The 23662-nt window shown below is 58.9% G+C and overlaps 3 protein-coding genes across 12 annotated transcripts in view; 2 read left to right on the plus strand and 1 right to left on the minus strand.

The window, feature by feature from the left end:
• Positions 1–4241: 4241 nt before the first annotated feature.
• LOC128798556 (POU domain, class 5, transcription factor 3-like) lies at positions 4242–9909 on the plus strand. Its single transcript, XM_053962229.1, has 5 exons — positions 4242–5050; positions 6646–6757; positions 7153–7283; positions 7805–7969; positions 8724–9909. The coding sequence occupies exons 1-5, from the start codon at positions 4553–4555 to the stop codon at positions 8973–8975; spliced, it is 1158 nt and encodes a 385-aa protein (XP_053818204.1). The 5' UTR covers positions 4242–4552; the 3' UTR covers positions 8976–9909.
• Positions 9910–12400: 2491 nt separating this feature from the next.
• Positions 12401–18330, minus strand: FUT7 (fucosyltransferase 7). The gene is made up of 2 exons (XM_053961759.1): positions 15238–18330; positions 12401–13728 (listed from the first exon to the last, which is right to left on the minus strand). The coding sequence occupies exon 2, from the start codon at positions 13682–13684 to the stop codon at positions 12641–12643; it is 1044 nt and encodes a 347-aa protein (XP_053817734.1). The 5' UTR covers positions 13685–13728; positions 15238–18330; the 3' UTR covers positions 12401–12640.
• A 223-nt stretch (positions 18331–18553) lies between these two features.
• The window catches only part of ABCA2 (ATP binding cassette subfamily A member 2), a 33230-nt gene continuing 28121 nt past the window's right edge, over positions 18554–23662 (plus strand). For 8 of the 10 annotated variants that reach the window (XM_053961746.1, XM_053961753.1, XM_053961750.1 and 5 more), the window contains exon 1: positions 19307–19405. In XM_053961746.1, coding sequence (XP_053817721.1) covers positions 19322–19405 — 84 coding nt within the window. In that variant the 5' untranslated portion in view covers positions 19307–19321. Of the gene's footprint in view, positions 18704–19306; positions 19406–23662 lie in introns of those variants that run through there. The other 2 variants (XM_053961748.1, XM_053961758.1) reach the window with 1 other exon arrangement.

Genomic DNA, 23662 nt, shown 5'->3' on the forward strand with positions numbered 1-23662 from the left:
GGCACTGTGCATTCTCCGAGTATCCCTCTGTGGCAGGTGACAGTCTCCACTGCCCCATCCCAGGCACCTTTCGGGCCTCAGACACTCCCTGCACCCCTCTGTTGCCCTCATCCAGCCTCACCAACATGTTCTTGCTTGGAGCTCAGTGCTGCTCCTCAAACCCTCCTGGGTGCATAGGCCATGAACCCCTCCAGTGGAAGGTCCAGAACAGGGTTTGGGTTACTTTGCACAGTGGCTTCATGTCTAGACCCTGTTGTGGACTGTGACAGCCATAGATCACCGGTTGGGCTCACTGGAGCCATTGCACACTCAGGCAGGCATGGGCAGGGCAGGCAGCAGTGGCAGGGATGTGCTGGTGAGTGGTGGTGGCGTGGGACCATCCCTGTCCCTGGCGGAGTAGCTGACGGAGGCCATCATGGCACAGGTGCTGTCCCCATGTCCTGCGCTCCCCCTCCCCTGGGCTGCTGCCACTCTTCCCACACCTCTCGTTGTTGTTGTATGAATTGTAGTTCTTTTAAAAGGAGATTTTATTAAACGACCATGTTTGAGACCCATGCAAGTGTGTGGTGTGGAGCCCGAGGCTTGGAGGGCTCCTCTTGACAGCGGGGTGGGACAAGGAGGGAGGATGCTGTGGGTCCCCAAACCTTCCCTTGGGAACAGTGAGCAGCCATCCTGCATGTGCAGCTGGAGGAGTGTTCAAACCCTTCCCAAGGGTTTTCCCAGGCACAAAAAGAACCGGGGATCATTTTCTTGTCTCTCACTATTTGCCAAGTTTCTCCAGCAAAAGGTCGGATGGGAGCCCCCGCACCCAGCCCTGCAGCAAGCAGCCACCCCCCCCCCCCCCTCCGCCCCTTGCCCCCAGGGTCCTTAGCACCTCGGGGATGACAGATAAGGGCTATCGAGTCCCTGCATTGTGTGTTGCCCAGTTCCTTTGATCACGCCAGCCCCCCCATCAGGCTGATACCATCTCTCCAGGTTTCAGCAGCCGGAGGTGGGTGCTGACTCACCGCCAAAGCACCCACCCAGGATGCTTCTCTCATGGGAGTCTCCAGCTACACCCCTGGGCAATGCACACCCCATATAACCCGAGATGCCCCCTGGGCTCAGTCCTGGGAAAACCCAGCCTCTGGAACCCACTCCTCTCTGCCGAGGTCCCCAAATTTATCCTTCCTTTGCTCCCACAACCCAGTAATCTCTGTTGGAGCACATCCAGGCACGTTGGGAAGCTCTAGCTTATAGTAAAACTTGACTGTTCTGCCTGGGAAGACCCCCTCGCTCCAGGCATGGAGGCCACAGGAGCCCTGTGTGCCCTGGGAATCCCTGTCCCTACCAGACATCCAGGCATGGAGGAGTCATTTATCCAGGGACAAGGGCACCTGATGTAGACATTCAAGGCCTTCAGCCCCCTCCTCACTTCCACCAGCTGTAACACAACAGGGTGAGCCCACCGGTGTGTTCAGCCGCTGTGGTGGTGTGGGTGAGACCCACGTTATAGCCCAGGGCCTTTGTAAGAAGGGGACAGAACTGGACCAAAACACCCTCTGTGATTTTCCCCTGGGCTAGGTTTGGAAGCACTGACTTCATACTGTCCTCCTAGGCCAGCTGCAGCCCAGCAAGCTGTGCTGACAGGGAGCAGATTGGTGTTCCTCCAGGCATGGGGTTTTTGGAGATTAACCCCCTGTCCAGCTCTCCTTAGATGGTCCTGGAGTGGCTCCCTCACCATGGGACCCTGACCCACCACGTGCAGGACTGCAGCCCCCCTTTGGTGGGCAACTCAGGGGTATCCAGCACAGCCTCCCCCCCCGCCGCCCCCAATGGCCTTTACGTCTTCTGCCACAGAAAAGGGTGGCCTGACCATGAATAAAACATCATCCGTCCTCATCCACTCTCTTAAAATCCCAAGCGCCAGTGCCATACCATCACACTCGGCAAAGGGAGGATAAGCAGATGTACATCTCAGCCCACTCCAGCCTGCTGCCATCTCAGCGAGCCAGTAAAGCTGACGCATTTCTTTCTGCTCCCATTTTCTTAGCAGGATCCCACTGATCCCTGGCTGCCTTAGACAGAGCCAGACCAAGCCTGGAACACTAGCAGGTTCCAGATATGGGCTGATGGAAGGATGCATCCATCCATCTCCTCTGGAGCAGGCAGAAGAGATGTGGTCACCGGTGCTCAAAGACCCTACACAATAAACTCACACAGCCCCCCCCCCCCCCCAATCACCCAAAATCATTGAAATGTATGGGGGGGACACACACCGAGAAACCCCACTGACTCCTTCCACATCCCCCAGCTAAAACCATCACTGCCACAATGGGCCCCCGTGCCTACAAAGGGGCCGGTTCAAAGTCAACGTCTCCCTTCCCCTCCGTCTGTATATGAAAGGACCAGGAATGCGTTTGAGGGCCGGGGAGGGGGAAAGGAGAGGCGGAGGGGGGGAGGGGGCCCTGGGAGGCTTCCCGGGGGGATGGAGAGAAAAAGTAGGTTGGCAGGAGGAGGGGGTCCAGCCCGGGAACAATAAATCAAAGGGAAAGGGAGTTACTGCCTAGCCAAGGAGCTTCTGAAACCCTGGGCCGCAGCAGGAGCCCGGGAGGAACATGGCTGATGGCTGCCATCGGGGTCCCGCAGAGAGATTTCCTCTGCACCACTGACTGTGGGGTAGGCAGCAGCATAGCAGACAGTGGGCAGGTCTGCCCGCACAGCACTGGGTCCAGCATCCTCAATAGCACGGTCCAGGTAGTCCCTTGGCAGACTGAATCCGTCCCCTGCTGGGGAAGATGCTTTACCGCTCTGGCCATGGGATCCCCGAGGTCCAGAAGCCACAGGGCTCACTCAGGGCTGCCCATGTCCCCACTGACAGGGTTTTTGAATCCTTAGTTCATTTTCCTGGAGCTGCCCTCCCTCCTGGAGCAGTTTGGCACAGCCAGGATGGGCAGCCTGGTACATGTCCTGCCAGGCGTCAGGAACACAGGTCTAGCTCATCCACCGGGCCATTTTTTTCCCTAAGAGGAATATCACCAGGAGACTTAGCTGTTCCACTTCCCCTGACGTGTAGCAGTGCCATGTGCTGGGCCAGGGGCTGCTGGCATTGTGGATACTAGTACCTAGATGCCAGTCCCTGGATGCCAGCTGTGGGTATGAGTCTCTCTCTGCCATCCCTTGGGTGCCTGTCCCAGGGCATCGCTCCCTGGGCGCCAGTCCCTGGGTTCCAGCCGTCTCGGCAGCCAAAGCAAGTGCTTCATAGACATCATCAAGCACCTTTCCCGAGTTCCCCCGCCCACAGCCCCAATCCCATCCCGCCGCGGGGGAGGCTACTCCAGCCTATCTCCTCGCCATTATCTCCAGTGCGAGACGGCAGCAGCTCCCAGTAATCCGGGTTAATAAACAGGCAGCAGTGTCGGCAGCGGGATCACTCTCTGCCTTGCTCCGGCTGGGATCACGGGGTGCTGACAGAAGGAGCACTCCTCGCCCTGCCCCAGCTGAGGTCAGAGGGTGCCCATGCTGTAGGTACCTGCCCGTACACAGGAACTGGCATCGGGCAGAGCCAAGCAGGGGCTGATGTTATGGCAGTATCAGGATCGGGAAGATTCCCGGTGCTGAGCTAGGGGGGAAGGGGAAATGACTGGAGCCAGCCCAGGTAGCGCCATTGTGAAGGGCAGTGTGAAGGGAAAAATCTTTAAGATAGAGAAAATATGGAGCGTGCTTCATTGTGGAGCCGATGGACACGGCAATTCCTTCCCCGGCAGCACACTCCAAGCTCTGAGGCTCCAGGGACAGACACGCTCCTCCAAGCCACAACCCTTCTCTGCAGAGTGAAGAGGAGAGGAATGGTGACACTAAGGGGCCTCGGAAGCCTCAGCTCTGTCCATGCTCCCCAAGAAGCTAAGGCTCAGTCAAGAAGACCAGGCATTAAGAGTGGCAAGAGGTGATGGTCAAGCCCTGGACCACCCCTGCTGCTGCACGATGACACCGGCATCGCGCGGCTTGTCCTCTGTACTGGGGACAAGTGGCTGCCACAGCTGGATAGGCTGCCTCACACCAGCCCCTGGCTCCGGTTCATGCCGCCAACAGCTCCCCAAAGCCATCTCATGTCTTGCCTAGACTCCGCAGAGGTGTCGGTGGTTCCCAGGTGGGAAGACCCCGAGGCTGCTGCTGTCCTAACACTGGCGCGGTGCCCCCCGAAGAGCGTGGGGCCGGAGGGGTGCGAGGGACGTGGGTGTCCTTGAGTCCTCCGGCACTGGAGGGGTGCCAGGCCCCGCGGCAAGATCGGTATCCTCCCCCTCCCTGTCCCATCGGGGCCGCCCCGTCCACCTCCCCGCCGGCGCTGGGTGCGGGCCGGCGCAGCCCCCTCCCACAGCACCTTCTCTCTGTGCCCCCCGCCCCCCTGGGGGATCAAGTTCACGCCCGACCCACCGATGCGGGGCCCAATGGGGCCGGGGCCCATCTCCATCCGGTCCGGCCCGGCCCCGCCGCTCTCAGAGGCCCCAGCGGCGCCCCAGCAGGGAGGCAGCGGCCGGCAGCCCCCGCATGGAGCCCTAGGGCAGCGGGCAGCATGTTCAGCCCGGACGGGGGGCTGCCGGCCGCCCCTTTCGGCCTTCTGACCGACGCCGGACCGCCCTTTCCCCGCGGCAGCTTCGACGGGGCGCCCGCTCAGCCGCTCTTCTTCCCCTTCGCCGCCACCGCCGAGCCCGAGCCCGCCCGCGACCCGCCGCCGGCCCGCGCCTGGCTGCCCCCGCCCGCCCCCGCGCCGTCCGCCAAGGTGGAGGCACGGCCGGGCCGGCCCTGCAGCCAACCCGAGCCCGAGGCCCGCACCGCCGCTTGCTGCGGCCCGGCCTGGCCGCCTCCGCCCTGGGCCGGCCCGGCTCCCTCCGGCCCCGCCGCCCTGCCCGGGCCGCCCTTCCCTGGCCCGGCTGCCCCTGCCTTCCCTGGCCCCCAGCTCTGCCCCGCCGCGCTGCAGCCGGGCTCCGGCGGCCCGTCGGGGCTGGGCAGCAGCGGCAGCTCCAGCGGCGCCGCCAGCGAGGGCGGACACTCCAGCGACAGTGGTGAGGAGGTGAGACCCGACGGGACGGGGACGGGGCGGGCTGCGCTGCCCCTCTCCCGCCGTCTGCACACAGTGTGCCCATGGGGCTTTCCTTCCCGTCTGGAGCCGCGGTTCACCGCCCCGACGGCAGGAGCTGCCCGGCTGCTCTCGTGTACCGCCGAGACCCGCCGGTGCCACCTGTCGGGGACCACCGTCGGGTGCCCCCGGGAGAAGCCCTGACCCAGCGCTGGGGCTCGTCCCGCATGTGTCAGACTCTCCGCAGAGGGAGAGTCTTGGGGAGGCTGCTTTGGGGTAAGATAGGGGAGTCTTGGGAACTCGGGAGAGCAGCTTCCCCTACGCGATGCGGCGGGGCCGTCCCGGGTGGCGATATGGAAGGTCGGCTCCGGCGTGATACTCGGGGCAGCGCAGCGCGGTCACCGAGGGCTCCTGGCCAGCTCCCTCAGTCCCCTTCGGTCGGCTGCGTCCCCAGCCGCTGCTCCCGAACGAAGCTCCTCGGGCACTGAAGTTTGCTGGGGCAGAGACAGACCGGAGATGAGGGCGGGAGGAAGACGGGGGCAGCAGGGCTGGTTCCCGGCACGACTAAATTTGTGGTTTGCGCTAGTTTTTAATATTTTTCAATGTTGACGTATCGCGATCCCGCCCCGAGAAGAGCAGCGGCGGCCGATGCCGGGGGCCTGATGGGGTTGGGAGAATTCGCATTGCCGCCAGCGGGTCGGAGCTGCGGGAGGTCCCACGCCACGATCGATCCGTGTGTGTCCTCGGGCCGCAACTGGCCGCTCTGGGTGGGAAGTGGTCGTGAATGGTATTTTCTAGCTGCAGGATGGTGATCTGGGACGGCATCCCTCCTCCGTGGGAGGGATGCTCTGAGTTTACCGGTGCCGATTATACGTCAGAAGCTAATAGCCGTGGCTCGGTGACAGGAAAAACTCCTGAAAAACCCGAAACCCCGCTGAAAACGTGGAAACTGGGTAAAAGCCTTCAAAATGACCCCGTAGAGGCTGAAAGGCTGCGTGGCAGGAAAGGTGGGAAGCGCCTGGGTAGCCGTTTGCCAGAACGGAAGAGCCGGCTGGTAGCAAAGAGATGCTTCAATCTCATGCGGCTCAGGGGCGCTTTTGTCCCTCTCTTCACGGGAGTCTTTTCCCTGCTCCGGACGCAGGCGGGAGAGAGGCTGGTGAGGGGCTGCCTCAGCCCGAGAGCCGTGGGGAAGTGGCCCATGCCGCGGGAGAACTGAACGTCCCCGTGCGCACGTGTCGTGGATGAGTGAGAATGGGGCAAACCTAGGACTCAGCCAGTGTGATCATTTGTGCTGCCTCTGGCCAGGCCAAGAGGGAGCGAGCCAGAGGACAAAGGGAACATTTCCAAGGCGTGTTGAGGCAGAGCAGGAGCTCTTGGTGCCCTTGTGCTACCCTTGGCCGCCGCCGTGCCAGATTGGGTCGAGCTGAGCAGTGTGCGCGGTCGGGATGGATCCTGTATGAGCCTGGTCGGTGTCAGTGCTCCCGAGGGCTCAGCCGAGCCCTCTTCTGCCGCTGTCCTTCGGGGACCCCAACAGACCCTGGACCCTGGGCGCGAGTTGTCCCTTCTCAGTGTCTTTCTGCCCTTGCCAGGATGCACCAACCTCAGGAGAGCTGGAGCAGTTCGCCAAGGACCTCAAGCACAAGCGCATCATGCTGGGCTTCACCCAGGCTGACGTGGGGCTGGCGCTGGGCACCCTCTACGGTGAGGGGTCGGAGGCGGGGGGGGGGGGGAAGCCCTTGCCTTACCCCATAGCCGGTGGGAAGGGAGAGGCCCGCGAGGGGTTTGAAATCACTTTGGACAATGATTTCTGCTCCTTAACGACCTGCAAAGGAAGCATCAATCCCTAGTCCCGGGGCGGGGCTCCTGGAGGGGTATCTCCAGGTCTGCGGTGAGCTTCGAGCTCACAGGGAACTGGTTTAAAATAGCTACAGTTGCTTACTGAGACGTATTTTAGGGCTTTAAATCCCTGTTGAAGGAACAGGGAGAATGCCTTTCCTGGTGTCCCAGGAACAGGGCAGTCTTGGGGGTGATCCTGGGGAGTTGCTGGCAAGGGAAGCTGTGTGGTGTGTAATACTCTGCCTGCCTTGCCCGTGCAGGGAAGATGTTCAGCCAGACAACCATCTGCCGCTTCGAAGCGCTCCAGCTCAGCTTCAAGAACATGTGCAAGCTAAAGCCACTGCTGCAGCGCTGGCTCAACGAGGCGGAGAACACAGACAACATGCAAGAGGTGCAGGGCTGAGGGGGCTGGGAGCCGGGTACCTGCAAGCCCTGAGCCAGGTAGCTGCTGATAACCCATTCTCCTCCCTCTCTCCCAGGTGCTTTCAGGGAGAGAAGAGGGGAACAGAAGGCATCTTGTGCCACAGCACCATCTTGCTGCATGGCTTGAGGGCAAACCACTGGGTTTCATCTTCTGTCAGGCTGGGGGAGGAAGCCCAATCCCCCTGCAGACACGTTGTGATTGTGGCAGCTCCCATTTTGAGTAGCCAGGTCCTGCTGGAATCTCAGATAGATTGTGCCACTTGCTACTCCCTGGGAAACCTGTGGGGGATGCAGAAATATGTGTCCAGCCTCACTGCTGGCAGTGCTGGCACACTGGGAATGGCCCCAGTCACAGTGGAATGATGCTCAGTGGAGAGTCACAGGGACACAATCTGTGCCCCAAGCTCTGCAGCCAGCTACACATGTGTCCCAAGCCTGGTGGAGACTCTTCCACCTGGTAACAAAACATTATCCCTCTCTCATTCCCAGATGTGCAATGCAGAGCAAGTACTAGCGCAAGCCCGGAAGAGAAAACGCAGGACCAGCATTGAGACCAATGTGAAAGGGACACTGGAGAGCTTCTTCCGCAAGTGTGTGAAGCCCAGTCCACAGGAGATCTCCCAGATCGCTGAGGACCTCAACCTGGATAAAGATGTAGGTTGGGAGGGTGGGGAAGATGGGTGCCCTAATGATGTCAGCTCCTGAGCACCTGACAGTTTGATACTTTAGCTCAGAGCAAAATGAAGTACACATGAAGAGATGTAAACAACTGCCCTTTAGCTGTGCCAGACAGTTAGGATATATATGGTTCATCAATATGAAAAAGAAAAACCCACTTGGTTCCAGAGAAGGCTTTTGTTCACAGATTTAATATTTAAAACTGAAGAGAGACAAAAATAGTTCCCAGACCCAACTACAGGCATCTATGTTTGTGTATATGTACATAAATATGTGAAAGTAATCCGATAAAGTAATTTTTTCATACTAATTCATCTCTGGAGAAGCTGATTTTTGATCCCAAGAACCCACACGGATAGTTACAATGCTTTTCTTCTGAAGTGGAAATGCACCAGAAGAAAAAAAACAACCCACTAACAATGCACAAGTTTGCGTATTGACTTCATCTGGCTATACTACCAGCCTTTGGAGAGAAGCCTTTCTTTCGATTTGTTATCTTCTTTCCTATTTAATGTATGCCATTTTTGTCATCTCTCAACTCTGGAAGCGGTGGGAAAGTGGTCATGGCTGAAATTTGTTTGAACTGAGCCTAGCAAGGAGTTGTGACAGGGAGGCGGCTGCACTGACAGGCTGGGGTGCTGTGGAGATGCCACCAGCAGAAGGAACTCCTTGTCACCCACATGGTGTGCCTGGGTCACCCCCTCACCCTTCTCTGTCTCCCTTCCCACAGGTGGTCCGGGTCTGGTTCTGCAACCGGCGTCAGAAAGGCAAACGGCTGCTGCTGCCCTACAGCAATGAGGCAGAGGGGATGATGTATGACATGAACCAGCCCCTGGTGCCCTCCACTCTGCCCATCCCAGTGACATCCCAGGGCTACAGCCTGGCACCCTCCCCTCCTGTCTACATGCCGACCTTCCACAAAGCTGAGATGTTCCCACAAGCGCTGCAGCCTGGGCTCTCCATGAGTAACAGCAGCCACTGAACCAGGGGCTGTGGGCTCACTGCAGGTGGGCTGGGGCTCTGAGGCAGCCCCCCTTGCCTTTGGCTCACACAGGCATAGCCCTGCTTCTGCTCGCTGGGCTGATGTGTGCGGCTTTTGGGGTGCGAGGGGCTGAGACCCTGACCCAGGGATGGTGCCTGCTCTCTGCAGATGCTCCCAGCCCTTCCCTGTTATGTGAGCTTACTGGTCCCAGCAGTGTTGGCCCCTCTCTGACCTCTCCTGGGGGCAGCTCCTCCTGCCCCACTGCACCCTCTGAAGCCACATGTGCCCAGGGCTCTTGAGCCTGTGCCTGGCCCCAGCCCAGCTGCTCTCCTGCAAGACGCAGAAAAAAGTATTTTTTAGATTTTGGAAGGGTGGGGGGAGGTGGTGGTTTTATTTTTTTTTTTAAAGGTTTTTGGTTGTAGTTTTTAAAAAGCAAAAATTGTTGTAGTGATCTAGTTTCCCAGGTGTCTCCTTCCGCCCTGTCATGTAGAGAATGGCTGGGGTGCCATGCCCAGGGCCAATGGCTCTGGTGGCTCTACCCACCCTCCTGGGCGGCCATGATGAGCCAAGGGCTGGGGCAAGAAGAGAAGATGAGCCCCCCACCACCTCTCACCCTGTGGCACAAGAGAGCTTCACTGCTCTGTGGGGCAGCTGATAAGGCTTGTTTGGGATGGGGGGTCCTCCCCAGTGCTTTGTGCCCAGCATCACCCCCAGGCCCCCACCCCCCCGCTCTACAGCCGCTGTCCCCCGCCCCATCCCAGCTGCCCAGAGACCACCTTTCCCTGGAGGGCCCAGCCCAGGGGGCTTACACCACCCTGTCCATGCTGCTAGCACCCCACACCTTCCAGCCTGCTGTAGTTAATGATGATTTTTAATTTTTTTTGTTCTTAATCACATTTCCTCTGGCAGTGAAATAAACCTCAGAGTTCTTTGAGGCAAGAATGAGTTAACCCTTTCTTTGCATCCCTGCTCCCAAAGCCCAGCAGTTGAGGGTTGGCTGCATGCAGGGGCACAGCAGGGCTGGAGCAAGGCACCCTAAGAAGGTGGACATGTCCCCATCATGCCAGCAACATTCAGCTCTTGGCTGCCTGCAGCTTGGTCTCCCCCCACAACTGGTGGCAGCTTGGTCCTGGAGTGGTACCAATTTGTCAGAGCTGTTGCCCCCCAGAGCAGAGGGGGTCAAAAGTGAAGGGAGGGGGTCATCTTCCACCCACTTCAAGCTGCTGGTTTGCTGTAACTTCTTCTGGGAAGGTTGGAAGCAGTGTGAGCTTACTTGTAGGCTGCTCCAGCAGCTGGCAGGGACAAAGAAGGACTAAGGAGGATGTAGCAGGGTGGGTGGGGAAGAGGTCTGGAAAACTGGGGCTGTCCTCATTGTAGTGTGGTGCTGACAGGGGAGGGATGGACGTTGCCATATGTGGTCCAGCTGAGGCAGTCTCTCGTGGGGTGGTAACAACCCAGCCATGCATGTCTATTGGGCCTGGGAGCTGAGCTAGTGAGAGTGGGGATGTCTGGGGGATGACTCTTCACTTTTTCCCACCACAGTCTCTCAGTTGGCTTACCCCCAGTCCATTCTGTCAAGGCCCCTTCCCCTGAGCAGAATGAAATACCCAATCAAGCCTGTAGGGAAACTTTTGGAAAGCCCTGTTTTCAGCTTGATGAGTGGTAGTTGGGGCTTTGCTCTCTAGGGCTGCCTGGAATAGGGGCAACAAAGGCAGCTGCTCACAGGGCACCTTGGGACCCTGCAAAAGTCTGGGCTGGGCTAGATTCCAGCCTTAAGGGCCAGCGCCCTTCTTCATCCCTGCTTGCTCCCCAGAACCTCCTATTTGCCTGCCCACAGGGTAGGGGCACAGCCATGTGTGGCATCCATCGGAAACTGCCCCCTGTTGCTGCTGCCCAGTGCTGCCTGGCACTTGAGGGGTGCAGGAAGCTGGCAGGGTCAGGAGCAGAAATATGAGACAGATATCATCTCCCAAAGGTTTGCTTCTCTCCACATTTTCACTGTCTTGTTTTTTGCATGCAGCCACACAAGAGCTGCAGCCCACCATGGGACCCTGCCCCCCCCCCCACCTCCTGCTACCCTGGCACCCTCTGCCCATGAGTACCCAGCATCTGTCTGTGGGCACCCACAGCCCCTCCTGTTCCGCTTCTGGTTGACCCAGAAAACAAAGCGGAAACTTGAAGCCGCAGAAGTCAGAAGAGCACAGTGTGCTCATCCAGCTGCCAGCTCACCAGGGCTGTGCCAGGGAAGGGATGTCCCCTCTGCTGACTCTCAGTCCTTCTGGGCACCCAGCAGCTCGCAGGCTGGTAGAGGTGGAGTTTGGTGACTTCAGGGCCAGAGGGAAGAAAAATGGAAAGGAAGCTTGTGACAAAAATAATTGTTTATATCAAGGGAGTTGACGGCACTGAGTAGAGAGGCAAAGAACGAGGCACAGATGGAGCAGTCATGTCTTACCCCTTATCCTGTCACTCAGCCCTGATATCACCACTGATCCCAGATGGGTACTTCCTCTTGGGATACCTATGGTGCAGGGTGCCCTCTGTGCTGGGTGTGCAGGGTGCCCATAGGTGCAGGGTTTCCCCAGTGCAATGTGTGCATGTGCAAGTTGCCCACAGGACTGGCTTTGCTTCGGGGTTGTGCAAGCCTCCAGAGGCTGTCAGCTCACTGGCTTCCTGTCACAGCAGGGAGTGACAAACCACAGTGTCCCTCTGCCTGCCTGGCAGCACTGAGATTGCTCTGAGAGCACCCGCTGTCCTCACTGGCTCCTCACTGGCACAGTGGCACCCATGGCTCAGGGGTGGGGGACAGGAAATGGGTGTTGCCAGGAAGAGGGGGAGCAGATGCTGTCCTTCCTCCCTGGCATGGGGTAATGGACCCCCCTGGGCTGAGGCCTGCTCCTCCAGCCCAGCCTCAAATGTCACCACAGGGCCTCTGCTGCCAGAACTTTGGCACTCAGCAGGTGTTGGAGGGACATCGACGATCACAGGGGAAGGCTGGGGAGCCCTGAACCACCCACCATCCCTCTGCCCTGCCCACACCACATGCACAGCCTCAGCAGCACTGTGCCATTAATTTCCAAAGCACCTGATCCTGCCAGCACCCTGGCAAGGTGTTCAGCGTTAGGTGGGAGTGATAAGCCCTGTTTCACAAGAAATGAAGTCATAGGGAGTTGCTAGAAGTTGCAGTGTGACAACAGCTGGGTTGGGAGGAGAGTGGGGGCTCCTGTCCTTGCTTCACATCCTGTGTGCAGGGGGGTGCCTCACGCATCTCCCACCCCTGCCTGCATTCATCCCAAGGTGTTAATACTTACCCCCTCAGCCCTCTGGAGTTATAAGCCTAGCCCAGATCTGAGAGAGCTTTGGGGGGAAATATTACAGGGTTAAGGCAAAAGATTCCAAAAGAGGCTGTTACCCTTGATGTGGTCCAAGACATTTATTCCATAGGAGAAAGAGGGAAAGAGGGGGAAAAAGAGTGGGCAAGAGAGCGAACAATGGAGGAGCATGGCCTTTTCTACCCTCCTGTTCAGGAAAGGACAATTGGCTCCCAGCCAATCGGGTCCAGAAAGGAAGGAAGGGTTAAGCTAACATGGTTACAGCTACAGGGGTCTCTGGGGGCGGGGGGGAAACCATTCCCCAGAGCGATGCAACACCAAGGGTCCCAGCACACACTAGGAGTTGAACCAGCTCTGCAGGTCAGGATAGAGGTGGCCATGGGGCAGGTGGGGGTAGGCCGTGCAGATGGCACAGATCCGCTCCCTCCAGTCAGTGTAGAGTTTCACACTGAACCTCCTCTGCCAGGCAAAGAACTGCTGGTAGCGGCTGGAGTTCATGGTCTTCAGGAAGGTGGCCAGCTCCTCCAGGGAGCCAAAGTCATTAACATGGATGAAGGAGTCTGCAGGAACAAACTGCTCATAGTTGGCCCTGGGTGGCCCCAGCACCACAGGTACGGTGCCAGCCAGCAGTGAGTTCCTCCAGAGTTTCTCTGTGATGTAGTCCCGGTGGATGGAGTTCTCAAAGGCCAGGTAGAACTTGGACTTGGATATTGTTGACAAGAGGCAGTCCTTGCAGAGGGGCTTGTTGTTAGCTTTCCCATATATATTCACATGGAGGTACCTGGAGAGATTTTTGTAGACTTCAGCTCTTTTCTGAGTCCTGTGGTAGTTGCTGATAACCCAGGACACCAAGTTGGTCTTTGCAGGGATGTTCACAGTGGCTGACCGGTTGGGCACAAGCTTGCCATAGGGGATGAAGATGTCTGAATCCTGCCTGTAAGTCATCACCCAGTTGAAGGTCTTGTTCCATGCTGCTAGAGCTCTAGTGTTTGAGGGGGACTCCAGGGAGACCCACACCCAGTTCTGCCCTGGCAGCCTCTCCTTGGGCAATTTGTCCCGGCCAGGCTGGAGCCTGGAATGGGGGAACACCACCACATTGGCCTGGTGCAGGAGCTGCCGCTCTGTGGTGAGCTGGCAGCCTGTGATGCTGTACAGCTCATGGCACACATCTCTGCTGACACTGGGGACCTGCCTGGAGGGCCATTCCCACACCAGGATCACCAATGGCTCCCTGTGTTTAGAGTCTTCTCCAGAGCCCTTGGAGGGGCTGAGGAAGAACCTCAGGTTCCAGAGGGTGGTTACAAACACCCCAGCAGTGACCAAGGCCTTCACACCAGGCCGTCCCCATGGTGACCATCGCAGCGGCAATGCCCAGGGCATGCTGGTGGGTTGGCTGTCACCTCATCGGGTGACAGAGCTGACACCTGTGAGAGAGGAGAGGCCACTGAGGACCATCAGCTCGGCTTGCCAGGGATGAGGAGTGATGGGGAAGCACTGTGGCCAGAGGGGCCAGAGGAAGGCTTCTTCATGAACCCTGGGCCTCAGCATCACTCCAGGACCCTCTGCTTCCCTGTGCCACAGAGTTCCCCATGCATGTGGTGTCGCCCCAAGGTGGCCTTTGTTCATGTTCCTGTAGTCCCTAGTGACCTTTGGGGGAGCACAAATGCTGCTGGGAGGTGCAGAGTGGATGGGAAGTAGCCACCTGTGCCTCTCTGTCCCACCTGGCTGGCCCCACTACAGGCAGTCCTTGCTTGCTCTGTGCCTCAGTTTCCCCACCTGACACACAACCACAGTCTGAGTCCTTCTTGCTTTGCCCAGAATAGGTCAAACCTGACATGCAGCCAGCCTTGCCACTGCTGTGCACTAAAGGACAAGAGGGAATGTCCCAGTCCCACCTGAATAGCCCCACGGTGACACCTTAGCTGCGAAATGGGGTGACTGACTCTGAAGTCCAAAACTCTGATGAGGGTCAAGTTTGGCAGTGTCCTGTCCAGGAAGTGCCAACTCACCCCAGCATTCTCCTGTGACAATGGCAAGGAAATTCCCAGGCTCGAGGTGCCTTCCCCAGGTCAGGGTGCACTTCCAGTCCCTAAGGGCATCAGGAGCCCCAGCAGGCTGAGGCCCAAACACTCACATTTTATATTTAGGATGTCAGAGATGGCAAGTGCCCCACTGTGTGGGCACAGAGGGGAGGGAGGACAGGAAGAGCAGGGAGAACAGTGCAGCACTTGGGGCTGCCACTGGTGGGGTTCGGCTTGCAGGCACATGGGCCCCCCAGCTGTGGGATGCTCACCCTGCCAGGGTGCCCATCGGCCTGCCTCGGGCTTCTGTGGTTTAACCGGCAGTGCTGCTGGGAGCAGAGCAGTGGCGGAGGTGGAGAGGGAGATGGTTGGCTGCACTGGGGACCAGCCACCAGCTTAAGCCCCCTCTGGAGTGCTGGTCCCACTGCAGGCTCAGAGCATTCAGCACCACAGGTGGTTTCTCCTTTTGTGGAAACCTCTGGAAACATGTGGGCTGCCTAAGCCCTGCTGCCAGCTGGGGCTGAGCCAGTGCCTCCAGTATTGGGGTCTCCTGGACAGCAGTACCCTACTTTCCCACCCACCCCAGCACTGCAGTTTGGCTACAAAAAAATCCCTTCCCCACCTTGGCCCAGTCCGTCTGTCCTGCTAAAATGCATGAGCTAAGTTTAAGCTCCAGACAAATATGGCATGGGAAGCAGAAAGGGCTGGGAAAACTTTGCTGGTTCCCCACTCAGCACATCAGTGCTGCAGGTCTCTGTTGCCAGCAGCAGGAATGTTGCTTCTGTTTTGGGGATGTTGCCCCCATTTTGGGGATGCTCTGAAAGGAAAACCCCTGCTCTAGCAGTGGCAGGGGCCACCCCATTTCTCAGCCCCTCTCCCCTCGGTGGTCAGTAATGTTGGACTCAGACTTACTGTGATGGAGGTGTGCGAGGTGCCAGATGCGTCTGCCTGCGTGCTGCTGGGCTGGGCTGGGGCACTTGAGGGCTTCCTCTTTTTTCAGTTTTGCCTTGTCCTAGCCCCAGAGCAGGTCCTTCCTGCCCCATGTGTCAGCTGGCACACTCCACTCCCAGCACTTCCCCTGCACTGTGCTGGGGGGTGGGTACCCTGTGACTGGGTGGGTGCCCCATGGTAGGGTGGGTACCTTCTGGCCAAATAGGCACCCCATGGCGGGTGCATGGCCCAGAACAAGGTGGGTGCCCTGTGGCTGGGTAGGTGCCCTCAGCCTTGATACGGTGCCACCCATCTGCCACCGCAGCTTGGTTGCAAACAGGATATCAACTCCCACTGACTCATCCTGAAAACATCAACTAACAGCCCTGAAGTGCCACCAAGCTCTGGGCACTGTCCTGTCTGGGACGTTTCCAGCCAAAAGGGGAAGCAGGCACATGTGAGCCTCAGCTGTGTGCACACAGAGAGCTGTCTTCTCTGCTTCTGTCCCAGTTCTGCCCTGCTCTATGTCTGACTCAGTTTTGTCCTTTGCTGGCATTGCTGTTCAGCACCCAAGTCTCCATGAAAGCCCTGGCAGGCAAAATGAGATGGGGAAACTGAGGCAGAGGCAAGGGGAGAAGCATCAAGGTGTGCAGCACTGTCCCTGAAGCTGGCAAGGGTATGCCCTATGCCTTGGCACACACGGAGCTGGGAACAGGGCTCCAAACAGGGCTCCCTGGGGGTTCTCAGGCTGCTCCAGTGCCCCTAGGATCTGCACCCTCATTCCTGCTGGCTGCTAGCCTCTTGGGATCCCTGTTGGGCACAATGCCATGCCACCATGCCACGGTATAGCAAGGCTCTGTGGTTTCAATGACACCCTAGGAGCCCTCAAAGGCCAACTGCAGCCCCAAGGGAGGGTGCTCCTTCTTCCACAGCCATGTCCATTTCCTGTCATCTTTTCTCACTCCTAGAAAAGCCGCATTTCTTCCCCTGCATGATTGAGAGCCCAGATACTACAGTCCATTCCCAGGGCACCATTCCCAGCCTTGCCTGTCCTAGCTTTGCTGTCTGTGGGCAGTAGTCTCTGCCTGGCTGGAGCATTCAGCATCATCCTGCTGCTGCCCCATAGCTTGAGAACCCAGGGCCACATGGGCTGGGGTCATTCCCCTCCATGGAGGACAGCACTGGAGACAGCATTTCCATAGGGTATTCAAGATAGAGCAGCAGGGAGCTTTCCCCCGGCACTTAATAGCTGTCATGTGTGGGTACTGCCCCAGGACACCCTGTGTGCAGGGACAATGCCCTGGGAGGACTTGCAGCCAGTGGATCCAAACACCCTGACCCTGTGGCCCAAGGGACATGGCTTTGAGCCAGGCAGGGAGCCAGGGCCAGTGCTGCCTGGTGGGTTGGGCAGAGATCAAGGCCAGGGGCCAGGACATGAGACCATCAGGAATACTGGACAGCACCAGCACAGAGCAGAGAGACGTGTGTGTGTGTGTGTGTGTGGGGGTACTGCCATCTGCAGATGACTTCATACAGAGACAGGAGCTTGGTCACCCTGCAAGGAAGTCCCCTCAGAGGTGCTCAGGGCTCCATGCTCCCAAGTCTTCAGGACCCCTTGTCCATGGGCCTTGTCCATAGGCCACAAGGTCTTTGGAGCTTCTAGCCCTGGGAGGGGTTGGGCCTTGGGCTTCAGGCCCTGGGTCCTTGGAGGATTTTTGCCACAGTGTCTCTGGGTCTGTGCTGCCCCATGGTACACTGCTGGGTCTGTCCCTTGCTGGCTTCTTGGGGTTTCCATGGCCATGGTCAAACAGAAGAGCAACTGTGAATCTCCCCAAGACCCACGCAGGGACAGCAGGAAGGAAGGTGCAGGAGACCCAGGTCAGGGCTTTGACCCACCCATGGGTCCCCTCACTGTGCCCCTCCAAGCTGGGGACCCTGCTGCAGGACAGGGGCTTGGAGATGCTCCTTGTGTGGGCTGTGGGTAAACCACGCACAATTCTTTGTGAGGAGTCTAGGGTGACTGCATCCCTCCTTCCCCAGGGACCTAGTAAAAGCCCAGCTCCCCTCAGTTCTGGGCATCTCTGCTGCCCGTAGCCCTGCCCCCGCACCCAGCAACCCTCACAAACCAGTCATCCTTACCAGAGCATGGAGCTAGGCACACAGAGCCTCTCCACCACCACATCACTAAGCATCCTTTGTCCTCCTGGACCTCAGCAGTGTTTTGCCCAGAAGTTTGGGGAATAATGCTGCTTTGTGTTGGACAAGGAGAGCTTTTGTTAGCCCCGGGCAGCTGCCAAAGGACCTGCCCTGAGCACAGGCACCCTTGGCAGCACCACTGGGGCTGGGGCAGCCAGAGAGAGATTCACTGCTGCTGGCTACACTTGGCCATGAAGAGCATGGAGTGTGAGATGGTTACCGAGAGCTGGAGGAAAGGAGAGGGAAGGGGGAGAGAAGGTTAAGGGAGAGCAGGAAGAGGGAGGTACAGGTGGGAAATGGAGAGAACCAGAGGGACAGGAAAAGGGAGGGGAAGAAGGATGGGGGAATGGATGGAAGCAAGGACAGATGGAAAGAAGAAAAAAATGGCAGGAAGGAGGAAAAGAAAGAAGAAAGGATGGAAGGAAGGATGGAAAGAAGGATAGATGGACAGATGGAAGGAAATATGGATAGGAGGAAGGATGGATGAATGGCAGGAAAAAGGATGGATGGAAGGATGGATAGAAGAAGAGTGGATGGGATTAAAGAGGAGAGCTGGCCTGGTTCAGTCCTTACTGCTGAGGGCATCCAGCCCTGGGTTCAGAGCTGCCAGGAGACAGATGTGGCAGCAGGTTGGTCCATCCCAAAACACCCTGCACATGCCCGTGGGACAGGTCAGGCAGGAGCAGGGTGGGCAGCATCCAAGAGGAGGGACAGCCGTGACACCCTGGTACACAGATCCCGCAGCCACGGGCTAGTCCTTCCTGTCCTGGGGGAGCACCAGGGGCAGAAGCGCGGAGGTGACCTGTGTATGGGTGAGGGGCGGGAGGGCGGCAGCTCGAGGGGAGTGAGGATTCCCCGGCCCCTGGGGCAGCAGCCCCGCTCTGTACAGTTAGCACCGGGGCCGCTGTTGCCGGGATGAGCCGGGCCCGGGCCGCGCCGTGCCGGGGCCGCCGTGTGGGCGGAGCGGGCGGGTTCCGGCGGTGCCTTTAAGGGGCGGCCGCTGCGGGCCGGGGGTGGTGCTGGTGCTGCGCAGGGTCGGGGCGGGTGCGGCGGAGCCAGGCCTGGGCCGAGGCCGGCGACCCACGGCAGGCAGTAGACGCCGGCTGGGAGGGGATGGCGGTGGGTGGCGGGTGACCGCGGAGCTGAGCGCAGCGCGGCCCTTCGGCGGGGCCAGCCCGACCCGACCATGGGGTTCCTGCATCAGCTCCATCTTCTGCTCTGGAAGAACGTGACACTGAAGCGGCGCAGCCCGGTGAGCGGGGGCGGGGGGGGCCCTGCAGCCCCGAGGGGCAAGGCCGGGCCCTGCGCGGAAGCGGTGCCGGAGGGTCCCCCCAGGCCCTTGGCCCGGCGATGTCCGCCTGCTTCGGGCCACCCGTGCACGAATCCTCCGGCCCGGCGCGCCCCCTGTGTGACAGCAACAGTTGGGGCTCTCCCGCTTCGCTGTCGTGTCCGTGAGGCCTACCGGTCCCGGGGGTCGCAGGAGGAGCCCAGGACCGGAGCTGGATGTCGCCCGCCCCGGGTGGGATCGCTCCTCGAGCCCCGATACCCGCCGGGTATAAATAGGTTTTCGGTCCATATGTGGGTCGGAACCGCCTATCTTCCGTGGGCTGGAGAAAAGGCAACTTCGTGGGGTTGGGGGCCGGGGGGCTGGTGTGTGTCCCTCGCGGGCTCGCAGAAGGGGCAAGATGGCATCGACCGTGCTGGGGCCTCGGGGCTGCTGCCACCCTGTCGCAGGCTCCCTGTGTGGGGTCATCCATCAGCCCCCCGAGGGATCCCGCAGTTGCGGGCCGGGGGTGGGTGCGCGGCCCGAGGGAGGCCGGTTATTTTTAGCGGATGGGGGAGGGGAACGAGCCGCTGCTCGCAAGCTGGCATGGCTTTTCCCTTCCCAAATATCCCACAGGCCCGATCCTCCTGTTCCTCACCGGCAGCCGCCAGCACCAGACCCCGTGTCCCGGTAACCGAAGCAGCAGAGGCCCCTGTGACAGGAGCAGGGATGAGCTTGGCGCTGCAGGCAGGTTTCCCTGCACTGACAGCCCCGGTGCCCCCAGAATGGATGAGGGGGATGATGCTGTTTGGCTGAGTCATCTCCCCTCTTTACCCTGGGCAGAGTTGCATGGCCACAGCAGGGGCTGTGCCGGACCCTTGCCCATAAGGATGAGCAGCCTGGCACAGCTGGGCCCTGGCACACACCGGCTGACCTGGCCCTGACTTCCATGGCCATCGGGTTACAGAGTGGGGGTGCACACAGCTTTTGGGGACCCATTTCTCTGTGACCCTCCCTACCAGCCCTGTGGGCAGCACAGGGGTGCAGTGCAGGAAGCTGTGGCCAGAGGAGGAGGATGAGAAGCCCAGACCCCATCGCCTCCATGTATACAGATTGTTGCTGGAGTGCCACTGCTTCAGGCAGGGTGGTAGGGTATAGAGCAGCCCCTCCTTGCCCACCCAGTGATGCTGTGAGTGCAGGGGACCCAGCTGTGAACCAGGACGAGAGCTGGTCCCAGTGCCACGGGTGCTCATGGATGTATTTGATACAGTTCCTAGGACAGCTGTGCCCTGAGGATGCAGGTGCCCTGTGTATATCAGCTCCTTCCTTGTGCTACTGCTGTGTGTGAATCCCAGAGTCACTTGCTGTCCCTGATCTGCACAGGGCCATCACTCTGCCCACTCCGTGGGGAGCTCTGCCCTCTCTGAGCAGTGCTGGTCTGAGCTGCCGGTGGTGGCTGGCCAGGGCAGAGCCAGGTCCTGTGTGGCAGCTGCACCTGGCATTCAGCAGTGGGTTCCCCAGTGCGAATCTGTCCTGGCAATGGCCGCAGATGAATGTTTCCCTGTGAGAAACCAGCTCCCACTGGGGTGATCTTAATGCAGCAGCCAAAGGCTGGGGGACTGGAGCAGCTGCTGGGTGTTCACCCAGGAGCAGGCAGAGTTGGGGGTTGCTGGGCTTCTCCCAGCCTCAGAGAGAGAGTATGGGCGCCAGCAGCTGTCTTTTGGCACAGCTTAGTGCTGCAGGTGCTCCCCTGGGTCAGTCCTTGCCACCATAGGCCCCCCCGCCTCCCCTCCGCCGGCAATAGGTGGAGCAGCAAACCCAGTGCTGCAGGGTGGGGTGGGATGCAGAGACTCCAGGTTTGACTGAGGCCTCTGGGCTGGGACTTGACTACTGGAGCAGTTCTGTGTTCTGCCCATGAATCTTGGTGGCCTGGGAGTGTCCCTATTGTCCCTGGCAGCAGGGGCTGTTCAGGAGCAGGATTGCAGTAGGGTACAGCTGTGGTTTTGGGACAGACTTCATTCACAGTGTAGACAGACTTTCATATTCATAGGCAGACTTTATTAATTTATTCATAAATAATAATAATTATTTAGGTGAGGGCTTGGCCAGGCCACTTATGGGTGGATGGTGGGTGCAGGGAGACCTGCAGCATGACCAGGCACTGTCCCTGGTCAGTGGCACCTTTGTAAGGCCTTGTTCCCAGCCCATGATGGCTTTGGACCTTGCCTAGTGTGGCTGAGCTGTTCCAGGGACTGCTATGGGGTGTGGCCCTGATTTTATTCTTCCCAGTGCATAAATTCAGGCCGGATCCCTGGTATGATGAAGGTCTGAGCAGAACAGCATCGGTGGCTCTTGGCAGAGGGAAGCCCAGGCTGTGGGGTCTCTTGGGGGTGCCCATGGCAGCCCTGGGGATTGCTGGCTGTGCCTTGAGTGCCAGGCTGCTGTTCCAGGGCTGTCGGGGATGTGTCCATGCTGGAGGGAGGGGGTAGTGGGACAGATGAACATAACTGGAAGTGACCAGAGGTGAGGGTGGCCAGGCCTTGGCAGGATGGGAGTTGGCAGCCCCTGGACCTGGCCTTGTCTGTCCCTGTGGGGCAGGTTAGCTTGAGGAAGCTTCTCAGGCCCCACCTGGGTGGTGACCATCAGTTCATGGTCAGATTTCCACTGGAACTGGGCAGCTTGGCACAGCCTCATGCATTTTGGGGCCTATTTTGCCCCAGAGCTCTCAAGCTCATCTTTCCCAGTGACCATGGCTTTACCTGCCTTTATGTTCTGGCTGTGGGCAAAAGTGGGCACTGATTAAAGTGTGGAGCCATGAAAATTTAAAGGTATTTCTGCATCCTTAAAATTCTATTGGAAAAGTTGGATCCTCCAGGACTCGAGAGCCCCATCCCTCAGAGTTCCTGCTGGCACTGTGGGCAGCACTGGCATGGGCAGAGAGGCTGGCATGGAGTAGTTAGCAGCTCCTTCCTCTCATGAGGAGGACAGGCAGACCCTGCCCTGTCCTCTGGGGGGTATGTGCGGGGATTTTGGATGCTGTGTGTGATGTTGCCAATAAATCCCCTTGCAGATGCCATGCTGTGTGCAGGGGGGCTGACATGGCAGGTTTGGGATGCAGGGATGTCACTGGAGTTGCCAGCTTGAGAGTCTTAGTATGGGGGTGCCCAGCTCCTGACTGCCCTCTCCCACACCATGCTGGCTGGAGGCTGTGGCTTGTGGGCGTCATGCATTGCTGGGGGCAGGCAGGAGGGAACTGAGTGGACTTTTGGGTGACAGCAATGGACAGGAAGAGCTGCCTCTGCCTGGCCTGGCTGTCCCCATGAGGACTGCCCCCTGGGGTACTGGGACCTGAGTGCTGTCACATCCTGGGGACCCCAGTGGAGTTGTGCAGTTTGTCATGATCTGACAACCACATCTGTGCTGACCCTGGCTCCAGCACATCTCCCAGCTGTCCCAGTGGTGGCTGGAGGGGTGGGCATGGTGGCACCATTGTGCTAGGCCGGGCCAATTACTCTGCTTTGTTTGCACCACTGTCCTGTGGTGCCTGTGTGACCTTTTGACCTGACTGCGTGGGAACTGTGTGTTGCAGCAGGCACTGCTGCCTCCTGCTTGGTCTCCTAGCAGCCTCTCGCTCCCATCTGACAGTGTGGCAGAGGATGGGCACAGGCGTTGGATCAGTGTCCCAATGCTCCCAGAAAGACATGTTCCCCTGCCAGGGGCCAGCACCCTGCTGTAGTGCCCACCGAGCTCTGCCTCCCTGCTGGGGGAATTGGGCAGGACCCCCCCACCCCTGCCTCCAGCCAAGGAGCAGGGCCGAACATGGGACAAGTTACCTCACTGTCTGTAGGGTGGCAGGTGGACACCCAGCACTTGTGCAAATCTGGACAGTGCCTATGACCTCATCCTGCTCACATACAGCCAGGCTGAAATGAACACGTGGCAGGGGATGTGGGAAAGAGAATGGCACCGCCCAGGAACTGTCCGTGGCCCCCACAGCCATTGTCACCTGGTACAAGGGCTCCTGGGACCAGTGTCCCACCCTCCGTCCTGCACCTGTGCGCTCATCAAGAGAGGAGGGGGACAGGGGATGGGTGACAGAGCAGGGCAGACTAGCTGGTGCAATCATGCCAGCTGCTGGCAGGGTCTGGCCCCTCTCTTCTCCTCTCTTTGGCCCTTTCCCACCTACTGGGGAGCATTTCCTTCTCAGCTGCTTGCATCCTGGCCTTTCCTCCTTGCTTCCTCACACAATCCCAAAATGTCCTCCATTGTCTTCCACCTGCAGGTAGAGACCCCACCATCCCTAGGCTGTGCTGGTGTACCCACCTGGTGCCTCTCTGGAAGTCATGGCAGTGCCCCTGGGGACCAGGGAGGCAGGGTCAGTCCTAGAGGTGCAGCCTGGTAGATAGCCATCTGCTACCATGTCTGCCCATCACCATGTCACTGTGGGTGCCAAATGTGTGGGACACTCTGCTGTGGGACAAGGGGTGGGGACAAGGGACATCTCTGGGGATGGAGATGAGCAAAAGTCAATGACCCCTGTCAAAAAAAATAAATAACAGTGATAAAACAGTGAAAAAATAAATAACAACAAGCAGATTCCATCAAGCTGTTGCCACCAAGGACAGTCCCCACACGAGCCTGGTACAGGCCAGCGTGGGTGTGTGGGGGTGGTCCCCCCGGTGCCTGGGCACAGAGGCCCCATTGTGTGCCTGGTAAACAGACAGGGGGTGGGGCAGGGGCCACGGGACAGCAGTGTGTGTCAGGGTGTCCCCTGCTATCCTGCCTTGTGCAGGAACAGTGATGCCAGGGACTATCCCTGAGACTGGTGTTATCAGAAAGATGATGGTTCTCAGGCACTGCTCCTGGGGGCATTTTCCATCTCCTTCAGCTCTTCTTCCTGTCCAAAACCAGGAACTCTGGCATGGCGAGTGCAGCATCCATGGGTGC

The sequence above is a fragment of the Vidua chalybeata genome, chromosome 21, assembly GCF_026979565.1.
Source record: "Vidua chalybeata isolate OUT-0048 chromosome 21, bVidCha1 merged haplotype, whole genome shotgun sequence".
Lineage (NCBI taxonomy): Eukaryota > Metazoa > Chordata > Aves > Passeriformes > Viduidae > Vidua > Vidua chalybeata.